The 16,709-nt window shown below is 45.3% G+C and overlaps 1 protein-coding gene across 1 annotated transcript in view; it reads right to left on the reverse strand.

Annotated features, from left to right (window-relative positions):
* The window catches only part of CTNNBL1 (catenin beta like 1), a gene marked incomplete at both ends in the record, with an annotated part of 186,229 nt that overhangs the window by 107,453 nt on the left and 62,067 nt on the right, over positions 1 to 16,709 (reverse strand). The window contains one exon of the mRNA XM_080716304.1: positions 7,358 to 7,443. Within this exon, the coding sequence (XP_080572430.1) occupies positions 7,358 to 7,443 (86 nt within the window). The remainder of the gene's footprint in view (positions 1 to 7,357; positions 7,444 to 16,709) is intronic.

A 16,709-nucleotide genomic window follows, 5' to 3' on the forward strand; every position in this document is an offset into this window, starting at 1 on the left:
TTCCAAAGATTAATTGAAAATGTGATAGGCCATACCGCGAGTTTGCATCAAGGAAGCAGCTCAGAAAAATCAAGTAGAGAATTTGAATCTAGCCTTTTACCCCTCTTAATAACTAGTCATTCATTGCTGATATTCCCTCCAGCTAAGAAAATGCCAGGTCCTGGGATGCAGGCACCTCACCTCATCTTCTGGTAGACCCTTCTACATCTGGTACAATGCTCCACATAGCAGGCGCTCAGTAAGCTTTAAGTCCAAAGAAACTGAGAGAACACTAACTTTGTGCACTCTTAACCGGTTCATAGCTATTGCTCCTTTTACCCTTGTGAAATCCTCACGTCACAGCTTTTATGGGCAAGAAAACAAAGACTCGGAGAGGCTAATTAGCTGGCCAAAGTCACAAAGCTGGTGGCAGAAATGACCAACTCTGAAAGCTCTACCCTCCCCACCCCACTATACTCCAGTATGCTGGTGAGGAAAGAGAGAGCAGAGAAAAGAAAGGAGAGGAAAGGGATGGGCCCTCTCAGCTGACTCCTGAGCACTTGTGTGGAAGGCAGGCGCTCTACAGACCTGATTCAACATGGTCCTGCAGGGGGAAGCCATGGCAGGAGGAACAGACCTTGAAATGAGGCCTCTTTGCTCTTTCTGGGTGAGACTCAAGGGGAAAAGATGAAATTATTGACCAATCCTCGACACCCGAATCACAAGCAAAGAGCTCTTCTCAGATCTCCTTTGTGGGAGCAACAATGAGGGCTCCTAGTGGGGGGGATGCTGATGCCGCCGCCCAGCACAGAGAGCCTGTGTACACAAGAGCTGTTTCCCCCTCATAGCAAGAGATGTACAATCTTGCTCTCAAAATCTCACAGCCAGCAAAAGCTTCACCCAAGAAACCCACTGCAATGTTTTCCTTAATTAATTGGACAATTTGGGTATGTGAGAGAAAACAGAAAAACATCTGGGGGAAGAGTCTGAACCATGTCACAGTCTGTTTTTCCCTAAATCACCCTGATTGACTTATAATCTCTCGCAATCCTCAAGCAGCAGCCACCGCAACTCCGCTGTGTATCACGCAGCTCGTCAGCTCTGCACTCGGCTCCAGCGGCTTCACTTGCTCACTGCTGCTCTATCTGCGTTATTCCTCCCTCTCCCTTGGTTCTTAGTTATGCTTCCCATCTCTGCTGTCTGGGAAGTGGCGGGGACGGTGGCAGTGAGCAACGCGGCTCAATCCTGGAGCTGAATAGTTATGGATAACGCGTGTCTGGCCGCAAGAAAATCTTTTTTCTTGTTACGGAAATCTAACTTCTAACAGGCAGCCTTTTTAAGCTTGCAAAGTGTGAAACTTTATGTTTAGCTGGGTTAAATGCAATTTTATCTGATTGCAGGAGGGCCAAAAGCAGTCAAAATACATTTAGCTCAGAAAGCCCTCGGAAAAGTATTTATATTCTGCAAAGCTCTGGATAGTGTCTTGTAAGAAGTACAAATTAGCATTCTGTCCTACTCCCTCTAACCCCCTGGGTCTACCTTCAATTTTCTAGACCTGTGACGAAATCTGAAACTAAAAACAAATCCTACTCAGGGATTAAAGCCTCAGGCAGAGCAACCTCAGGACCATCTCAGGCCTGCCATTTCCTGATAAGTCACTGGTTATTTCTGCTTGTTAGCAGGTCTTCCAAATAATATCCTAGCAGGTCTCAATGAACCAAAGTTCAAGGGCATGATCAGGTTTTCCACTCGACCAAAGAGGCTGGAGAGAAGAGGAAATAAAGACAGACAGATGAGAGCACTGGAAGGAGGCTTCTTTTTCTATCTGGTACAATCTGCCAGCAAACATTGAAGTTTTTCCACCCACTAGTTGTTTTACAAATTTCAAATATATATTTGTTTATTTATCTATTTATTTATTGTGGTACTGGGGATGAAACCCAGAGGTTTTCTACCTCCAGACCTATTTTATATTTTATTTGGAAACAAGGTCTCACTTACTTGCTGAGAGCTTCACTAAGTAGTTGAGGCTACCTTTTTTTTTTTTTTTTTTTGGCGGGTCTAAGGATGAAATCCAGGGGCATTCAACCTCAACCTCTGAGCTACACCTCCTGCCCTATTTTTATTCTTTATTTTGAAACAGGGTCTCAGCCGGGCGTGGTGGCACACGTTTGTAATCCCAGAATTCGTGAGGCTGAGACTGGAGGATTGCAGTTCGCAGATAGCCTCAGCTACATAGTGAGGCCCTCTGCAACTCAGTAAGACCCAGTTTCAAAATAAAGAATAAAAATAGGGCAAGGGGTATAGCTCGGAGGTCAAATTCTCCTGGGTTCCACTCCCAGACCCACCAAAAGAAAAGAAAAGAAAAGAAAAGAAAAGAAAAGAAAAGAAAAGAAAAGAAGAGAAACAGGGTCTCACTGAGTTGCAAAGGGCCTCAGTAAATAGCCGAGGCTATCCGCGAACCACAATCCTCCAGTTTCAGCCTCCCAAATGCTGGGATTACAAGTGTGTGCCACCACACCTGGCTGAGGCTGGCTTTGAACCTGTGCAATCCTCCTGTCTCAGCCTCCCAAGTGCTGGGATTACAAGCGTGCACCACCACGCCCGGCTACAAATTTCATATTTAAAAAATAAAAATAAAGGCCAGGCGTGGTGGCGCACGCTTGTAATCCCTGCGCTTGAGAGGCGGAGACAGGATCGCCCAGTTCGAAGCCAGCCTCATTTGTTTAAGAGACCTTGTTTCCAAATAAAAATATACAAAATAGGTCTGGGAGTGTAGCCCAGAGGTAGAAGGGTTTCCAGGAAGCCCAGTACCACCAAAAATAAAAAAAATAAAAATAAGGCCCCACACCCACTGAATCCTGATCAAACAAGTCTTGAGGATACACATGGCAAAATGGTCAGGGGGCAAAGCTCAGACTTGTAGTAACCAGCTAATAGTTTAGCTTCCATTCTTGTCCCTCCAACCCACTAGCCACATGGCCACCCGAGGGGCCTTTTAAAAATGTGTGGTCAGAGCCGGGCATGGTGGTGCACACTTGTAATCCCAGTACTTGGAAGGCTGACACAGGAGGATTGCGCAAGTTCGAAGCCAGCCTCCGCTACTTAGTGAGGCTCTCAGCAACTTAGTGAGACCCTGTTTCCAAATAAAATATAAAAAAGGTCTGGGAATATAGCCTGGAGGTGGAAAGCCCTTGGGTTCCATTCACAGTACCACAAAAAAAAAAAAAAAGTTTGGTCAGTACTTGGAAGGCTGAGACAGGAGGACCACAGGCTCACAACCAGCTGCACAAAGCTCTCCACAACTTAGTGAGACCCTGTTTTTTTTTTTTTCTTTAAAAAAAAAATAGGGCTGTGGGTATAGCACAGAGGTAGAATGCCTCTGGGTTCAACTCTCAGTGCCACAAACAAAAACAAACAAAATGTTAGGTCAGGCTGCATCACCAGTCCCTTGCTTACAACCTGGTCCACACCAGCAACCCCACTCAGGCCTCTCTGCGAGGACCGCGGGGCCAAGTGTGGACTGGCTCCGACCCTGCCCATGGCCTGGCAGCGCTCTACCAGGAAGACCCTCCCTCTGTTCCTTCCCTATGTCAGATTTACTCCTATCTTAGTCTTTGCCCCATCCCACCTGGCTCTAGAGTGTTCTGAATGGATTGTTTCTTCTTGGCACCCGGAACCCAGGCTGGACCTGACAACCAAATCCAACCTGATTTCCTGACCGCTCAATATAACATCACTTGATTGTAATCTCCTGTGTGACAGCCAGCCCCGAGCGAGTGGTTTCCTTGTTCACTAACTCACTTTCTCTCCACCAAAGCAGAGACTCTTTCAGTCTCACAGCTTCAGCTACCCAGTTTCTAGGATCAGGAACATGTCAAGCACTCGGCAAACATTTAATGAAGGAATAAGGGAGTGAATTTTGCTAAGGAACAAACACAGATGAGGGTGAGAACATTAATGAAAACGGGAAGGGAGAGCATGCAGAACTGACACAGTGAGCTCTCCTGCAGCCACGTGAAACCTGCCCAGCTCGGCCTCACCTGCAGCACAAAGGCAATGCAGCTCAGGCCCGGCATGCCAACCTGGGACTGGAAGTTTAACACTTAGGCAGGGCGAGGATGGGCACGGAGGGCATCTCCTGGATCTTCACATCAAAGCCACTTCTGTGAAACTCTACAGCAAGCAGAAGCTCTGAGCCGGCTCTGTGGCCTCGCCATCTGCCACCTGCCCTGGTTGTGACACCTCCACACCTCTTGTAGCTTCCCTTCAAGCATGGCCAACATCCGCAGCTCTGCAGTCCATCCTGACCTTCCCATCAGACGGGCCACTCCCTCCTCCGCACTTCTTCCACAGAAGCCTGTGCTGCTCGATGCCTTCTCAACACTGTCTTATAATATCATTATATGGGTGGGGGCCTTAAACCTCTATCTTTGCCTGTCTTAGGTAGTCCCACACCATCCAATTTTTAAAAAAGATTTATTAAAAATGGTTTTCAAAGCCGGGCATGGTATCACAAGCTTGTAATCCAAGTACGTGCGAGGCTGAGACAAGAAGATGTCAAGTTCAAGGACAGACGCAGCAAGTAGTCAGACTCTCATCCCTCTAGCGAAACCCTGTTTCAAAATAAAAATAAAATAGGGCTGGGAGTGAAGCTCAAAGATAGAATGGTCCTGAGTTCGAAGCCAGATGCGCACGCTGGCTTAGGAGACCCTGTTTCCAAATAAAAATGTAAAAATAGGTCTGGGAGTGTAGCCCAGAGGGGCTTCCAGGAACCCCAGTACCACCAAAAAAAAAAAAAGAATGGTTCAACGAATGTTCACATCTCACTGTGTAGCAGATGAAACTTTTAACTTGACATTTCCTAAGTGCTTAATATCTGCCAAGCATGATACCTTTACAACAGTAATGACCAGCACTTGCCGGTGTTTACTCAGTGCCAGACTGTTGTAGAGATTCATTTGATATCTCACTTACCCCTCACTTTGGTGCTGTGCAATAGGCACCACGACTCTCCAGAAAAGAGTCCATGTGCCAGGCTACCAAATCCACTTGTTCTAAAACACAAATATTTACCGTCTGCATGAGGGTCAGCAGTGGGTGTGAACCAAAATTTAAAACCCCAAAGATCCCCAAGAATGCCAGGACAGCAGTCTTTCCCTGCAAATGTGCTATTCTATTGCTTGGGACTTACAACTGGGAAAAAGACCAAGGCAATAACTGCAAACTGCACACCACAATAAATCCTGCCACGTGCCCTCTAGCCTCTGCTCGAGCAGTTCCAGGCCTTCGATATTGGCCCCAAATTAAAACTATGAAGACAACTCAACCCTTGTAATATGAGAATACTTATCAAACTTCTCCCTCGATGTGGCACAAGGGGAGGGAAAAATAAATGGAAGACCACTTGCCGGCTCCGCTCTCTGATATTTACTGATGCCTTCTGACTTCTGCAGACGAGCAAATAATATATCGGAGTCCAGAATGTTCAATGTTTGTGATTCACACCAGCCCCACCAGGAGAAAGTCATAAGAATCAAAATCTTAAAATAATGCAATCATAAGAAAACTAAACAAACCGAAAACCCTGCACAGCAGCTACCTAATGGCTCCCCAGACTGAAAAGAACTGTTTCTTTCCAAACAGACAATAAAATCTACAAGATCCAGCCTTTGTTGGTGGGCTTGGCAACACGGAGAACACAAAGGGGGCCTTTGTGTGAACTGTCGCTTCTGGGAGGTTTTACATGCAGCAGCCAGGCTGCCTGTTCCTCTCTTGTCTTCTCCATTCACACAGGCAAAGGATGGTAATTAAAATCAGCCCAGGGACCAGGCTGGACGGCTCACTCAGGGCCACTGCAATTAACCTCTGGAAGGCACAACTGCGCAAACGGCACTGGGGACACGGTGCCAGAGCAAGTGCCACAGCCTTCCTGCAGATGCTCCTCAAAACAAAAGAACACCCCGGCAGCACCCTTTTCTCTCGGCACAGTGCTTCCAGGGAAAAAGGAAGGCCCCGAATCCTACGAACGTAACAGTTTGCTCTAGGAAGGAGCTTGTAAGAAAAATGGCCATAGAAATACAAAATGGCCATAGAAATCCCCATCACAGTCGCACACGGCCCTGCTGGACTCCAGCCTCGCTCTGAGACCGTCCTTCACACCCAGGGCCCACAGCCCTCGGTTCCCACCAAGTGTCAGCAGCCACCACGACACAGGGAAAGTTCCTGGGGTCAGGACCTTCAGAGAAAGGGTGAGGAGGGCAGGTCACGCGGCCCGGGCGGGCAGTTCCGACGCAGTGGGTCGTGGGTGGAGCCAGAGAGCAGCCTCACAAGTACCTGGTGCTTCCACCACAAGGAGCTGTGCCATCCTTGATGAACTCTGCAAACTGCACTGCGGTCTGCGCTTACATCCTTACCAGAGGGGAAAAGCACAAGACAAAGACAACAGAAGAGAAGGGAGGCTCTCGAGCGCTGACGAGGGAGAGAGCGTGGTGGGTGGACAGAGCGTCTGCCCCTGGCCAGCTGTGGAGCCATCTGATCACAGCTGGACAGGGAGTCTAGTGTGGTGGGGATGAGGACACGCAGGCTGTTAACTTAGTGATGGAGGGACTGGCTGAGGGACCCAGTGGCAGGCTTCATGCCTCACGTGTCAAGTGATTACACTACAAGGAACCTGGCCAACAGGCTCACCTCACATCCCAACTCCTCTGGACTGCCTGCTCCTGGAACAGTGGCTGAGGAGAGCCACAGGCCTTGCCTGGGCTTCACGGAAATCCCATGGCCTGATCAGCCACAGGCAGAAGACGCAGTTCCAGCCGGATAGGCTCTAAAATTTGTGCTCTTTCTCAACAGGCCCCAATCTCTCTCTGATAGCCTATCCGTAAAATAAGTAATAATAATACCCATCCTTGCTGGCACAAGGATTATAAAGTCCGGAAGACAAAATAAACATCTGTAAAGCTCTTTATAAAAAGGTTAGTAGTGCCACAGGGGCCTGGGGAAGGGCATGGGATCAGAGGGCACAGTTCAAATCCCAGCGCTGTGACCACAGCAAGTGGCCCTGCCTCTCTCCGCCTCAGCTTCAGGCTGTATGTGGACATAACAGCAGCAGCAGCCATCTGTGAGAATACAGTGAGGCCTACACAGCAGCCAGCTGAGAAGCGGCTGCCACTGCAGCCATTTCGTAAGGGCTGGGCTTCTGCAGCCCCGCCCACAGCACCATCCCACAGTTCAAAGGACCCCATGAGCAGTGTGCCTTCTTCTTACTCGCCTCAGTTTGATCAGCCTGGCTAGAGAACTACACTGGTGCCACTCAGACACAATGGTGGGGTGCCAACGCTTTACACGAGCCTGCAAAGCCCAGGTGGGGGCCACTTACCAGAGCATCGATGAGAACTTCTGCTCCCTCCTCGCTCTCGTGGAGGGTGTCGATGTCCGTCAGCTCCTGAAGCAAGTCAACCACAGCTATGGACACATGTGGGGAGGGTTAAGGGCATCTTGTGCGCACAGGGCCCTCCCCACGCCCCTTCCGTCTCACCAACGGCTTCGTCGCTATTTATCTGTAGCGCACCCTGGTTTTATTATCATCTGCTCAACAAGGTTCCTGCCACAGTGGGCGTCCAGTAAATGCCTCTACCTCTTTCCCCATGGGCCTTCCTGGCAACTTACTCCACAGACTCACTGCATTTTCATAAACTAAACCTCTTCCTGTTCCAATAAGAAGTAGGTTAACATCATTAACCCTATCTCAGAATTCAAACTCTGGAAGTGGAGTGTAATTTTTACTACTTGGTGCAGTTCGCCTTCGAAGGCATAGAGGTGGGGGCCATTCACCAAAGTCTTCAGAAATCAAAGCAGGACAAACTCTGCTGCAGACACAGCAGGAGGGATGGACATGAGACTGTGCTGGGCCCCACCGGCTCCCTCCCTCAAGGGCCGCAGTACCTTGGACATAAGAAAAAGTGAACACGGTAACTAAGCACTGAGTAGAAATAGGAGAGACACGGGGAAGGGAACACAGGAGAGAAAAAGGAGCTATGTTTGGAAACTGGAAGGCAGAACTAAACTTATAACTAAGCTTCCCTTCCCTCATCTGGAAACTGAAACACAGTTACTTACTTGGTGTGTGTGTGTGTGTATGTGCGTGTGTGTGTCACTGAGGGTGGTGGAACCAAGAGGCTTTCTACCTCCAGCCTATACTCCTAGACCTATCTTATACTTTATTTGGAAACAGCTGAGTAGCTGAGGCTGGCTTCAAACCTGTGCCATCCTCCTGTCTCAGCCTCCCAAGTGCTGGGATTACAAGCGTGCACCACCACGCCCGGCCTCATGTACTGGTATTTTATGGATATCTTTTGCTGAAAAATTACTCAGAGGTTTGCTTTCTGCATCTCTAACTGACCAGCTGACCGTGATGAATAAGTAATTACACGTTTCATGTCTTACTCTTTCATTCTTAAAGGCCATATTTACCCAAGCCCTGAGATCACTTACAAAGAGTATGAAAAGCTTACAGGTCTTTGAACAGAAATCCTTTCTCCTTACAATCTTTATTAACAAAGTAACCAGAAGGCTGTTGACACAAAAGACCATGTGTCATAATCAATACAAAGTAAACCAAAACACACAAATCATTCAAACCCATTTTTATAAATCCTCCAGGCTACCAAATGAGCCCCTAGCCGCTCTAGTTACTCCTGGGGGCGGGCATTAGTGGTCCTCCCTCTGGAACTACTGAACTGGGCACCGTCATCATGGCTGCCGTTTAAAGTCACCACCTGGTCAGCTGCCAGCTGTGAGTCTTCACATCATTACGAGGTCAAGCTGATCACCACTTCACAGACAAGAAAGCCAAAGCTCACAGTGACTAAATTACCTAAGTCACTGAGAAACTTAAGGGAGAAAGTGGGTCCATCTGATTCAATAGCCATGCTTGCCACCATTATTAATGCTGGGGGGGAGCGAGAGCTATCTGTCAGGCTTAAACATGGCTAGATTCCAGTAAATCTTAGTTACTCATGTGCTGTGGGCCTAGAAAATCAAACAACAACAAAGGAAGCCCAAACCGAAAATGTTAACATTTCCCCCCTCATCCTAATCCAACAAATTTCCATATTTATTCCCCTGAAAAAACATTTACACATGAAATGTAAAATCCTTAAAATCCACTCCCATTCTTATTTAAAAACACGTGGCAGCTGGGCATGGTGGCACACTCATATCCCAGCATTTGGGAGGCCTGAGCTCCTTGGTGAGGCTCTTGGAAACTCAGTGAGATCCTGTATCAAAATAAAAAATAAAAAATAGGATGGGGGTGTGTGGCTTGGAGGTAGAATGCCTCTGGGCCCCAACCCCAGTACTACAAAAAATAAATAAAAATTAAAGAAACACACACACACACACACACACACACACACACACACACGGCAACATTTCATCAGGCACACATACACACAACTATCTATCCCTCCATTTACTACAGAGTCAGGTATCTGTGGGACAAGGAACTGAATCAGACATTTAGTAAGTACTATCATTCTATCCCTTAAATAGCACCATGCATGATTAAATATTTATTAACTAGTATGTGATAATTATTAATTAAATAGCTTTAAGAGACAAGAGGAATACAGATGATCCCCTAACTTAACGATGGTTCTACTTATCATTTATTTATTTATTTATTTATTGACACTGGAGACTGAACCCAGGGGCAGTCTACCTCTGAGCTATACTCTCAGCCTGATTTTACTTTTTTGCTTTGGAAAAGGTCTCATTAGGTTTCTGAGACTCTCCCTACATTGCTAAGGCTGTCCTCGAACCTTCGACCCTCCTGACTCAACCTCCAGAACACAGGCATGCGCCACCACACCTAGCTCTGCTTAGATTTTTTTTTTTTTTATCTTACCATGGCATAAAAACAATATGCGTTCAGCAGACACCAGTTAGAATTCCCAGACTACAGATAACGCACTATGACACTGCTGCGACGCTGGGCGGTGGCACCGGGAAACTCTCCAGTGGACTGAGCTGCTAAGCCACGGCAGGAGGCTAGGTGTGTTACTGCATTTCAGCTTATGATATTTTCAACTCGACGGGATGGGGACATGGCTCCACTGTAAGCCGGAGGAGCCTCTGCCCATCTGAAAGGGCAACGGATGAGGAGCCAGAGCAAGCGCGAGGGCTGGGCCAGGTCACTTTTGCTTCCTCTCTAGTGGGCTGAGCATCCCCATCATTCTCACTACCCACGAAACCCTTGCGACTTAGTTTTCTTATCTATAAAATGGGGTGATGGTCTTTGCTCAGGCTACCTCACTGCATGCCTGAAAGAAACAAGACATCGAGCTGGTCAAAGGCCAAATAAAATACTCACAAAATATGAAAGCACGAGAGCTGGGTGTGGTGGCGCACACTCGTAATTCCAGTACTTGGGTGGCTGAGACATGAGGATCACAGGTTTGTGTCCAGCCTCAGCTACTTAGTGACCTCCTTCTTCAACGTAGTGAGGCCCTGTTTCAAAATAAAAATAAAACAGGGCTGGGGGTGTATCTCAGAGGCAGAATGCCCCTGAGTTCAATCACCAGTACCGCCCCCTAAAATATAAAAATCTGAAAGCACTAATCTGGATTGTTGGTCATCTTTTCACATAATGTCCAAAGTCCTCACATTTGCCTTCATTTTCCCCAGAGCCTCCAGAATCTAAAATTTAAGCTGCCAGCAGCATGGTCCACCTTTCCGGGTGGCAATGGGTTGGGAGATCTAAGATAGTATTTCTGCTACACCACAGATACTCAGATTAATCAAATCCTGTTCAGTCTCTGAGGTCCTATGGGCCTAACATACCACTTCTTTCTTTGATTAGTCTTAAACTATGCTCACAAATGTGTCACATTAAACCTAGAAAGAAAGAAAGAAAGAAAGAAAGAAAGAAAGAAAGAAAGAAAGAAAGAAAAAGGAAGGAAAGGACAAAATCTTGACAACCGTGGTGATTTTATAAAGGAGTGGGATAAATGTCTTAGCTTTTACCAAGAAGAGTCTTTTCCTACAATGGTCCAGTGGAGTCTCTCCTTGCCGACCACTTTTCTGCCTCAGGTAAGAAGCAAAACAGAAAATCAGCTCTTTACCAGGTCTGACAAACACCTCATCCATCCTACCATTAACTAATTTTGTATAAATCACCAATTTTCACAAAACATCATTTCAGCAAGGCAGTAACGAGCCCATCGTTGTGACCATCAACGCCTAGGTAATATAACATGACCAGAGGGCAGAAGGCCATTTTGAGACCAGAAAGAGGAACAAGAATCAGACCAAAGATGGACAAACTTTTCATCTTGTTGAGAAAAGGCAGCTTGGTCTGCCACCTGCCCCGCTTTTCTGCACAAGCAGATGCTGGACATGGGTGATGGGCTTTTCCACTGTGGTTACAATTTCATTTCAAAAGGTAAAAAGGGGATGGCAACCGAGAAAAGTGGGGCTTAAGAGCCCCGCTAACAACCAATCTCCATTACCACAAAATCAGCGCCTTTCATAGCCAGAAAACACCATCACCAGAGAAACAAAAAAATCACCAGGCTCCAGAGAGAAAGTGGACTGAGAACAGAACTCAGAGCCACAGAGGAGATACACCGGCCTCACGCCCGAGGACGCGGCAGCAGCGCCATACTGCCGGCAGCAGCAGCAACTTCCCCGGACGGCTAGAGCAAGCCGAGGTGAGCCGCTGCGGAACAGCCAGGCGGGATTTCTCGCCGCAGGTAAAATCTAAAGCTCCCAGTGGCTGAGCTCAGCACAAGCTGCAGGGATTCAGAGTGGAAATCAAAACCAAGAAGAAATACGCCAGCCTCACGGCCGAGGGCGTAGCAGCGGCGCCATATTGCCACCAGCGGCAGCAGCAGAGAATTCACCGAATCCAGTACAGCTACATCTGCGTACTCAAGAACAGTGAGTCAAATTGCGGGCCACAGAGGAGAAATCCCAGTACTGTACTCCCTGGGACTTGACCCAGTGGGGGAGGGGCGGTGGCAGAGATATCACACCATAGGAGAACGTGCAACCTGGCACCCCCCACAGTCTAAAGCAGCCTCTATCGACTCTCTGGGTCGGAGACTCTGTGATACAACCCAGTAAAGGAGTAGTGGGGTCTGAGATACTACTGACTCGAGATCCAGAACACCTTAAGTGAAGTCATAGTGACCCAAGGGAAGAACCCAGAGAAGGCACAAACTTCCGAAATCATGGGAAAGAGGAATAATACTGGAATATGAATGCCCACAACCCCACAACATCAGAACCCAATAAAACTGAAAATCAGAGATTTCTAGAAGATCAAATCAGGAAAATTACTGTAGAAATAATAGAGGTGCTTCGAAAAGAACTCAGAGAGAGCCAAAAAGAGATAAAGGATGCAATTAATGAAGTAAAGGCCTCAATTCAAAGCACAAACAACCGATTAGACCACATGGAGAACACAATCTCGCTCTTAGAAGATGATCATTCCAAAAATGAACGCATAGTTTCTAATCTAGGAAAAAATATCCGACAGCAGGAATCTGACATTGAAGAAATATGGGCCCATTTTAAGAGAGCTAACCTAAGAATAATTGGAATAGAGGAGGGAAAAGAAAGGGAAACCAAAGGGATCAACAATCTCTTCAAGGAAGTAATAGCAGAAAATTTTCCAAACATAGAGCAAGAGGTTGATACACAGGTCCAGGAAACTTATAGAACTCCCTTTAGACAGGATCGGAGAAGAGGATCCCCACGCCACATAATTGTCAAAATGACCAATGTGGAAGCCAAGCAGAGAATCTTAAAGGCAACAAAAACAAAGGGCCAAGTGACATTCAGAGGCAAACCGATTAGAATCACTCCAGACTTCCCAAACCAAGTCATGAGAGCCAGAAGGGCTTGGAGTCACATATTCCAAACTCTGAAAGAAAACAACTTCCAGCCAAAAATTTCCTACCCAGCAAAACTTTCTATCAAATTAATGGGGAAATAAGAAGCTCCCATGACAAACAGAAACTGAAGGAATTTATGTCTTCAAAACCAGCACTAGAGAAAATACTCAAAGAGATTAACTACAAAGAAGAAATAGGTAACACACACCAGAACTAGAGAAACAAGAGTTTCCATCCAACAGACAACTAAGATTGGTTATCTGTGGAGATTCATTACTTATGTTAGTCTTTTAGCTATCTCTAAATGGTATTGTTTGCCTTTATTGTTGTTAATTTTTAGGATTTCTAGTTGGAATATTAATATACCTTCAGATATAGCATCTGGAAATATTTTATGCCATTCTATTAGTAACTATTAACTCTGTTTACATTGTCTTTGGATATAATATATATATATATATATATATATATTTTTTTTTTTTTAGGGAGTTTTTATACTCTTCTGTTGCCTGTGCCATTGAAATCATATCCAAGAAATCACTGCCAATTTCAATGTTGTGAGGTTTTATGACCCAGATTTTCTTCTAAAAGTTTATAGTCTTAAGATTTATATTTAGGTCTTTTATCTATTTTGAGTTAATATTTGTATATGGGATTAGGTAAGGGTCTAACTTTATTCTTTTCCATGTAATTATTATGTTTCAACAATATTTAGTTAAAAGATTATTATTTCCACCACCAAATGTTTGTGGAAACCTTGTCAAAAATAACTTGGCAATATAGGGAAGAATTTAGCTCTAGGCTTTTATTTAACTCCAATGGTTTATATATCTGCCTTTAGAATAGTACTACACTGTTTCAATTATTGTAGCTTTATATGGTTTGAAATCAGAAAATATATATCTTCTAGCTTTGTTCTTTTTCAAGATCATCTTGGGTATCTAGAGTCCATATTCCATATTAGGATAGATTTTTTTTTCTGAAAAATAAATATATAAATATATGATAGCTTCACCTAAAAAAAATAGAAAAAAAATATTCTCTGGTAAGAAAGAAAGTAAAAAGAAATATTGAAATGTTATCTTTAAGTCATCAAAAGCTTGGTTTCAGACAAATGAAACTGTTATGTGAGATTATCATTTTTAATTTTGGATAAATTGCTATAATACTAGATGTCAACCACTAAGAGAAGCATGGGAGGGAGAGATGGGGAGAGAATGGGGTGGGGATCGGGTGGGGGCTGACTGGGTGATGTGTGCATGTATGTCTACAAAAGTTTGTATCCCACTATGATGTATGAATACAGTGCACCAATAAAAAATAAAATTAAAAAAAAAAGGTAAAAAGGCTTTCTCATCCAGGTATAATAGGAAAACAGAGCGCCTGTCTCTCTGCGAATTACTAAAACACGGCTTTTGATGGTCTGTGTTGTCCTGTCGAGTAGAAAGGCCACCCCCCTCATTCCTGAACCTGTCTATTACTGGGGCAATAAGACAGTACAGTAACGCTGAAGTGGAAAAGTCCAGGTGGGCGCAAAACAGCCCGTAATGCAAAGGCTTTGGGAGAAAGTAGTGTTTATTTCTGTTTTTTGGCCCTAGATATTGTTATTTGGCCTGATCCTACTCTGTCTTGGTACAGAAACTGAGTATTAATCTTACTAATCTCCAATGAGATGTGTCCACAAGGAGCAAAGTTATTAAAAAATAAAAACAGGAAGAAGAATAAAAGGCATTAAGCAGATGGTTTTTTTAAAATAGTCATTTCAAACAGGCTGTTTCAAGAGAATTAACCAATATAGATTCAGAAGATATAAATGATTTAATGCAACAAATGTGGATTTAATTTTTTTCTTATTCTTAGATAGGACAGTGATTAGATACAGCTCAATTAATGCAGATGAATTCCAAACACACACAAAGTAGTCTTTTTTTTTTTTTTCCTTTTAAAACAGCTGGCACAAAGCTACCCAGAATGAACCTGGATTCTTAATTTTATACCAATCCTAGATCAAACTAAGGTGGAGGAAAAGATGCATGCATTCAATATGAAGCACCTACTAAGCGCTACTAGGCACTACTACCATGTAGAAGAAATGTCCAAGGTGGGCCGCAACATACTAGCCTTCCAGGGCACGGACTTCACCTAAAACCCATCAATGAGACCAAACTTGCACTAGGAAATCCATTTCCTAAACTGCCATGTGGGAACTCTTACCTACTGTGCCTTCCTTCAGACCATATTTAACTGGCTCCAAAAAAGAGGTGACATATCAATAGATATTATCAAGGATGTCAGGTGACAGATAAGAAAAAGTAAAATTTTTTTTTGTGGTACTAGGTTTTGAACCCAGGGACATTCTACCTCCAAGCTATACCCCCCCCCCCAGCCCTATTTTATTTTTATTTTTGAAACAGGGTCTTGCAAGGCTTATGAGCGTCTCACTACTTGCTGAGGCTGTCTTCAAACCTGCGAACCTCCTGTCTCAGCCTCTCAAGGACTGGGATTACAGGTGTGTGCCACCACTCTTGAGTGTAAATTCTTTTAGGTGTAACTTTGATTCTGGAAATATTCAAAATGAGAACAGTTCCTAGCAAAACACCAGCTCCAGACACGCAGGCCTTGTTAGACAGTGCTTGAGGAATGCACTGGAGCGACCGCAGCTTCCTCACAGCCCAATTAGAAAACAGCCCCTCAGAGGTTCAAAGCCTCCCAGCCCTATTGTCGCTCATTAACGCTGGGCCGCAGCACGGCCCCCTGGCTGTCGCACTCGCCCTGTGGGACCATGTGGCATCATTCCACTTGAGCATCCTCAGTCCCAAACTGCTCAAGTTCAGCCGAGCCTGTTGCTCTAGTAAAGAACTCGTGTGCTTCTCCTTTTCCGAATTCTCGCAATAAATTCTTCACAAGAGCCAACTGGACGACGCTGCAAGTCCCCTCGGGTGTTTAGAGTCTTGGGAAACTAAACAGCAGTTTAGAAACAGCGGTCACAACTCGCTGAAAGGAGCATCCTGCCCCAGCAGCCTGAGGATCTACCCAGTAACCAGGAATGCCTCTCCTCCACACATCAGGATGCAAAACTGCACGAGGACTTCAGTTATCATTACAGGACCTCATTTGCCTGAATCACAAAGGGTGGAGAGAAAGCAGACTGAATAAATTTGGTTTAGATTACTCGATTTTTTTAAAATGAAAGAATAGAGCGCTTCCTAGGGAGTAGTAGTCATAACATTTTTTTTTTTAAGTAAAACCATGGGCCTGATATCCAAGTAAGTTTGTAGTGATGACACTGCAGCCAACAAGACCACATCAGCTTCCAGCACAGGAAGGATGGCAGCTTGCATCACACACGTACGGGTCACGAAAACAACCCTGAAACGCCCTCTCCTCTCCTCATCTGACAAAAACTCCCATCTCCAAGCCCCAACTCCTTGACTGAGCCCAGCCCAGGGACGGCCTCGCCTCTTCAGAGCCCCTGGGCTTGCCTGAGCACCAACCGCAGATGCCACACAGTGGTAATTTGTGTGTTTTGCTCTCAACTATGGCTATTACTTCTTGTTTCCCTAGTAATACACAACACGCTCATTATGCAGAAGAAGCCAATAAGCACTAGTGATCTGCCAAAAAGATTTTAGACTCTACTGATTTGTCATTCGAGCTGAGAATCTGACAAATGACAAACAGGATATTTATGAACAGCGTTCCGTTTCGTTTTGCTTTGGTAACAGAAGGGTCATCAGCCACCATCTGGGGTTCTAGCCTCCCTTTGTTTTAGTCCTCCTTGTTCCTTTAGCAGACTGAGAAGACTTGGCTTAAGCCAGGCCACAAAAACTG

This window comes from Muscardinus avellanarius (assembly GCF_963383645.1).
Source record: "Muscardinus avellanarius genome assembly, chromosome: 19".
NCBI classification, from domain to species: Eukaryota; Metazoa; Chordata; class Mammalia; order Rodentia; family Gliridae; genus Muscardinus; species Muscardinus avellanarius.